We start from the raw sequence: 7,186 nt of genomic DNA on the forward strand, positions 1-7,186 counted from the left end.
TTTTGGTTTTCTATGTAGTGAAAGCAGTCCAAACAATTAATTTTGAATAAAGAAACTACGTTTAAAAAAATGAGATTTAATTTGCTGTTTGAAACAATTAATCATGAACTTCAAAAGGAAGCAAAATATATAACAGTAAATATAAGATCTGAAAAGCTGAAGCATCTACATCTCACTGACACAACACCAAGAGTAGAGAGAAAGAGAGATAGATACAATAAAAACCCAGAAAATGTATTGCTCCATTTTGGAGAAGTAATAACAAGTAAAGTACTACCTAACATAACCAAAAGGGTAAATATAAAGTAGTGTTTTGGTCTTTGATCAGATCAAATTTCACACAAGTGTGAAAAGACAAAATTCAGAAACCATATGCTTAACTCCTATTTTAAATGATTCTGTAAGAAAACCTAACAAGAAAGCTTAAGTGAGAGATCAATAGAACTGGTAGGTGTAGTAATAGTATCAGTCCAAGATATTGTAGTGACACAAGAAGCTTCACCATTATTATTCCCCACTGCAACAACTGAAGAAGATTCTGATGATTTAGTACTAATCATCTTCCCAAAACAACTTGTGTTAGTACTAATTTTGCTTCCACTTTTGTCTAGAAAGAAATCATACTCCATCACAACTGCTCCTTCATCGGATAACGATGAACTTCCCTTTCGATGGATGGCCACTATCTCTACGCCCTACAAAATCATTAATTGAATTTTCAGTCTTTTGACAAATAAAAAAGAAAGATATACTTACATATTAATATGCAATTACTACAATCATTAAGAGCTTGTTTGGATGAGCTTACAACTTATCACTTATAAGCATAAACCATAATCCTAACTTATGGTTTTGGCTTATTTTTATTAGGCTTAAAACACTTTTTTATCATACCCAAACATTACAAAAGTACATAAAAGCTATTTTGTCTTAAAAGCACTAATCCAAACAGGCTCTAAATCGTCTCTACGGAGGAATAACAAGGTTGAAGAAGAATTTGTAACATTCATTTTGTCTTTGAAAAAGAGGAGAGAAAAAAAATCATTAATTGAATTTTCAATCTTTTGACAGATAATTAGATAGATATACTTAGTACATAGTCAGTACACAATTACTACAATCATTAAAATCTGTCTCTACAGAGGAATAACAAAGTTGAAGAAGAATTGATATCTTTGAATAAGAGGAGAAAAAATCATTAATTGAATTTCAGTCTTTTGACAGATAATTAAAGACATAGATATACTTACATAATACTACACAATTACTACAGTCATTAAAATCGTCTCTACAGAGGAATAACAAAGTTGAAGAAGAATTGATAACATTTTATTTTGTCTTTGAATAAGAGAAGAAAAAAAATCATTAATTGAATTTCAGTCTTTTGACAGATAAAGAGATAGATATACTTACATAATACACAATTAGTCCAATCATTAAAATCGTCTCAGAGGAATAACAAAGTTTGAAGAAGAATTAATAACATTTTATTTTGTCTTTAAAAAAATTAGGGCTGCTCTTTTTTTCTTTTTAATAATTACCTTTTGAAGACGAGTAGGTATAGGGCGGCATGGTTGAAACAAAGGCTTTGTTCCAAAATCTGATTGGTTTTCTCTGATCATGTCTTCCATATGAATGTTCATATCTTCTCCATTAATCATGCGTTTCTTCTGATAAATAAGAAGAAAGAAAATATAAATAAATTAAATCAAATTTTAAATGAAAAAAAAAATCAAGGGGTAAATAAAATTTGCGTTTTATATACTTTGTTGCATGAAAGGCAACGATCAAAGAAACATGACTTGTTGTTGGTGTTCTTGAAATTTGGCATTGAAGACAGCTCCTTTGATTTTTCACTGGCTTTAGAAGAAGTTGGAAATCCACAGAGACCCATATTTTGAGATTGAAACTGATGATCATGAGAAGAAACCAACTGATTTCCAAATCCAAAAGACATAGCTGGTCTAGTAGTATTACTAGATCCAATAACCCCAGTATTTACAACTTTTTGTTGAACAAAAAAATCAGGGCTAACACACAGTTTAGGAAACTGAGGGAATACTGGTGAAGAGTTCAAAATGGAATTATAAATTCCAGGATCAGCAACAGCAGCAACACTAGCACTAGCAGTAGTGAAATTGAGAAAATTAGTAGAGAAGTACTGATGATGAGAGGTTGTGTTTTTGATGTGGTCTTGCATTCGAAGACGTTCGAGTTGTGCAACACCCATGCCTCTTTGTGGTTGTTTCTTCTTTTTCTGGATGTTTTTACTGGACCTTTTACGTCCAGTAGCAGTTTGGATCATTTTTTGTGTTGGCTTTGTTTGATGATCTTGAGAAATGAGGTTTATTGGATGATGATCTGAAGGAAACTGAAATGAAGTAGACATTTTCTCAATGGAACAGTACTTAAATTTTGGGAGTTGGTGTTTGGGGTGGGGTGGGGTGGGGTGGGGGCAGTAAGAAAAGTGTTTTTGTGTGCAGAGAAAAGAAACTAGAGACTACAGATGAGAAATGCAACTAGTTATGGTGTTTATCTGCTAGAGTGATCTTGTGTATTTATACATACATAAGCTGTGATATTTCCACTTTTTTCTTTTTACTCTGGGCAGAACTAGGAAAGTGATATATAGTACAATAGATGAACAGTTATTTCTGGTGGATTCAAGTTTTTATTTAAGGTGATATATTGTGAGCTAGCCTAGAATATTTTTATATTATTGGGTTATTTTATCTATTACTTTTGCAGGTAATATATTATATTTTTAAAATTTTAAATCCTACTATTGTACATTTTAACGGAGCTTAATTTTACATGCAGTTATCATTTGCATGATTTAAGAATTATTGACACTGACTGTAAAACTTAAAATATTTATGATCACTACTGAACCTGGTTTCGAAATTGTTAATTTACTAAAACATACCTGATTCTTCTATTAAATGAAACACATTAAACCCCTTCGAGCTAACAAAAACTGGATATAATTCTCATTTTAAAACATGTTAATATTATCCATTACCTCTAAACAGTTGTTAATAATACAATTGTTATTTTACACTTTTTATTAATAATTTTTATGAATGATTAGATCATCTAATGAAGTGATATTTACAAAAAGATGTCTTTTGCACAGAAGTAACTACTAGTACTAGTTAAAGTAGAACTTCGTAACTGCATTAATTTCAAAGCAATTAGAATATATATATATATATATATATATATATATATATATATATATATATATATATATATATATATATACATATTTGAAAAAAAATTAAACAAAATTTCTTTATATTAAAAAATCTTAACAAAGGTAATGGTAAGTTGAATTTGGAAATGGTCCGATCGAAATTCAATTCTTCCTTTACAATAGTACTGATTAGCTTTTAAATTGTTGAAAAAATGTATCATTATTCAACAGTACTATTGAGGAACGAGTTATTATTTTTTCTTGTCCCTCAAATGATTAAAGAGTTCTGAACTTTTGAAGAAAACCATTGTTTCCATTCAGTTTTCTTTTTAACCACGTCATGTCTCAAATTAAGTTGGTATAACTTTGGGGGTTCAAGATAAATAATTAAATCATTCTTAACTTATTGCTATTTGTTCTTGTTTTTAATTCTTACTATCATCTTAAGTTCTAAAATAAGAATGTTACGTAGCTAGGAAAACATCATAATATTAGTTTATAATCAATGGTCAAACTTTCAAAGTCCGCTTATTTTGAAAAGTTTTTTTTTTTTTTTTAATTCAAAAAGTAGCAATTTGTGTCCAGCCAAAATTCCAAAAAGTATTACGTGGAGAAAAGTTACTTTTTTTATGTTTAGAAAGCATCTTCTGGTACATATTGTACTAGCTTAAGAGCACTTTTTTTTTTTCCTAAAAGTTTAGTTAAATAGCTCAACTTTCTAAAGTGAATATTTTTGTAAAGAAAATATAAACATTTGTTTATTTTTGGATTTCTAAAAGCTTGAAAATCCAGTTGCGGATTCAAAACTTTATCTACGGGTTCACATGAACACAATAATTTTTTCTTATACCATATATATATGTATTTAAAAAATTATCAAATATTTATAATATTTGATTGTGCACCCGGATATCATTATAAATTAATATGAGATTACTATAAAAACTCATTAACCTCAACTCCTAAATCTGTCTCTGAGTCAAACAGGATATTAATTAGTCTCTTTTTTTTCCCAGGCATTAGTCAAATAGCCACTAAGGTAACAAAGAAAGTTTGGCCAAGAACCTACACTTCCGTATCCTAGTTTTGCCTTTACTCTGTACTCTAAACAAACAGTTCTAATTCTCCACTTTACTTTTGTTATAACAGCAAAAGAGATGATTTGTGTATTGTCAGTAAAGAACAAGTATCAGATAAATGCAGCTTAAGAAAAAGACCTTATGGGATATTGAGGTCCCCCTAGTCTATGACTATACTATATCTTATATAATTAGTAACAAATCATTGCAGCAATATTCTTTTTTAAGGTGCAAAAATAGCATACGTAGACCTAAAAGTGTATCCTCCTAGAAAGAGAAAAACCCACAAGTTTCTCTTGTATTAGTAACAAAATATTGCTTCAACATTCTTTTTCAACATGAGAAGATAACATACTAAACCAAGAAGAAGGGTATGTGTGTGTACTCATTGACCCTAGCTACTCTCTTTTCTTGCACGTCAATTTTATACTATCAATATATTTATATGGTTTTCATTGATTTAAAACATATACTTGGTGTGGATCGAAAACATTTTAGTAATTTTCTTTATTATGGAAAATGAATTGTTTTCTATATCATATATTTTGTTGGGTATAAAATGACAATCATACAAGGTGGGGGATGGAGTATAAGAACAATATTTCTGTGTTATTTTGAGTAGTAAAGTTTGACCATGTTTAAATGCTTGTTGAAATATAAGAGTTAAAAATAAGTTTTTTGCAATATTGTTAAAAAAAGAGGGGGGGGGGGGGACCCGTGTGAGAGATCACATTATTCGAGGAACCCTAGATGCTGTCGGAGTAAAGGATCGTCAACAAGGGAGTTCTAGTGCGTTGTAGATTCTTATCCAAGACTTGTATCATTTTATGATGCCATGTGAATCGCTAGAAACATGTGAAGTCACTACAACATTACGCATATATAGCTACGAAATACAGCGCAGCTAAACATGAAAATTTCTGTAGCTAAACACTTTAGCTACAATATTTTTTTCCGTAGCATTCGTAAGAAAATGTAGCGTAGCTAAAGGTTAGCTACAGACTTTACATGGTCCGCGGCTAAGGACTAATACTTATTGCTGCGAATATATTTGTGTCATAGCTGTGATGGTAAAACTTTTTTGCCACGAAATATATACTTATAGCAAGTAATCGTATTCTTTTGCCATGACAGATAAAAGTTGTAGCTATCTTCATATTGTAGCCACAAAGTGTTTTATTGTAGCAAATTTTTTGATTTGTTTGCCACGCAAACACATGTTTTGTGGCTATTTATACAGCTTAATCTCGTGGCGGTAGTATTCGTATTTAGCTACGAATAAAAAAATTAATAGCTATGAGTAAAAGAATTTGCCACAAATATTTTTCTATTGTAGCTAAGAATCCATACCATTTGCCATGAAATATATGGAATCATAGCTAAAGTTTTTTTGCATTTTGCTACTGAAAGTAAAAATGTCTTGCTATGTTCTTGTTACGTAGCAATTACATATACCTTTAGCTACGAATTCAAAAACTTCTTGTTACGTAGCTATTATATATACCTTTAGCTATGAATTCAAAAATTTATTGCTACAAACTGATGAATTTGCCACAAGCATTGTTAGTTTTGAGAACTTAATAATGCAAAATGCAATGAATTCAAAAGTTTTTAGATTCCAAAACATGTTTCAAGTTACACATAATTTTAAATTTCAATTAAAATACATTCACAATACATAATTCCTCTATGACACCATCTTCTTTGAGATCCAGAGTCGCATGGTCTTCTTCTTTCTCTCCTCTCACGGTCTCCAAGTGCACCTTAGCTGGATCAACATCGATTTTAGCTTGTCATTTTTGCTCTAAAAATTTACCTATCAGTAGTAAAGTATTTTAACATCAGAAAGCAGATATATATATATATATAAACCATTGCAATAATCAGTAAAACTCACAGGTAAAATCGTTTTCCTCTTAGTCTTCAATTCCTCCCTCCTTTGACAGATTTCCCAACAAAGAGAATACAAAAATTAGCCAACTTAAAAATACAAGTATCAAATCACAAGCTCAAATTGTCATCATTCAATATTGCAGGCTTTTAACGTTTTCTTCCTTTGTCCAATTCTGTATTAGTCATGTAAAAATGATTTCAAAAGTTAGCAATAGTTACTGTTTCTTTTGAAGTAGTGACCATTGTCTTAAAATGAATTCATAATTAATGTAGAATTGAAAATTTTACCATTCTAGAGTAATTAATATAAATCTGTTACACTAGTACTACTAAATGATTGTTGTTAAAAAAGATGGTCCATAACAACAAAGTCTATAATACCATGGAGTATGAATTTTAAGAGATATTGTACCACATCTTTTTCAATGAAGTTGGCGTGAGTTCTTTTTCCTTATGGGTATGAGACAAAATCTTTAAAAATTAAAAAAAAAAAAAAAAAACTCAAAAAATAAAGTACACAATTCAATTACAAAAAATATGCTTCCTGTTTTTGTACATAACATTTGTTAATCAATTAAAATTCTCTAAAAACAATGATGAATGAGACAAGTAGCAATATATATATATATATATATATATATATCACAGAGAGAGAGTGTAACAAAATGGTATGTCAAAGATAAGGACCTTAAGAACCTGTGTAGTCCAAAACCATAGTAAGAGTAATTTAGTCGTTGAGCTATATGAATCCGCTATAAAGCCTCGAATCTGTAAGAAGACAAATAGAGAAAACATCAGATGCTGGAGTAACCCAATTCCGTTTGATAATCTAAGAACAAGAAAAGTGAGAAATTTTAAATTAAGATTAAAATTTGCAATAATAAAAAAAAATTAAAGGTTGAAATTGGAGATTGAGACAGAGGAGAAGAAGAAGACGGAACCTTTCTTCTGGGGATATTAGGTTGATTCACATGAGTAATTAATGAGAAATTTTCCTTCTCTATAAATGATTGATTTT

The 7,186-nt window shown here is 29.9% G+C and overlaps 1 protein-coding gene across 1 annotated transcript; it reads right to left on the bottom strand.

Moving 5' to 3' along the window:
- Window positions 1-218: 218 nt before the first annotated feature.
- On the bottom strand, window positions 219-2,489 carry LOC132038656 (uncharacterized). The gene is made up of 3 exons (XM_059429339.1): window positions 1,766-2,489; window positions 1,542-1,670; window positions 219-695 (listed from the first exon to the last, which is right to left on the bottom strand). Exons 1-3 carry the CDS (start codon window positions 2,387-2,389, stop codon window positions 411-413), a joined length of 1,038 nt encoding a protein of 345 aa, XP_059285322.1. The 5' UTR covers window positions 2,390-2,489; the 3' UTR covers window positions 219-410.
- Between the last annotated feature and the right edge of the window lie 4,697 nt (window positions 2,490-7,186).

The sequence above is a fragment of the Lycium ferocissimum genome, chromosome 11, assembly GCF_029784015.1.
Source record: "Lycium ferocissimum isolate CSIRO_LF1 chromosome 11, AGI_CSIRO_Lferr_CH_V1, whole genome shotgun sequence".
In the NCBI taxonomy this organism is placed as follows: domain Eukaryota; kingdom Viridiplantae; phylum Streptophyta; class Magnoliopsida; order Solanales; family Solanaceae; genus Lycium; species Lycium ferocissimum.

Bases quoted from the DNA above. Each gene is read 5' to 3' on its own strand.
- LOC132038656 (XM_059429339.1), bottom strand. From the start codon at position 2,389: ATGTCTACTTCATTTCAGTTTCCTTCAGATCATCATCCAATAAACCTC. The intron at 1,671-1,765 runs GTATATAAAACG...CTTATTTATCAG, and splicing joins GTTGCCTTTCATGCAACAAA to AAGAAACGCATGATTAATGG. The intron at 696-1,541 runs GTAATTATTAAA...ATGATTTTGTAG, and splicing joins TACCTACTCGTCTTCAAAAG to GGCGTAGAGATAGTGGCCAT.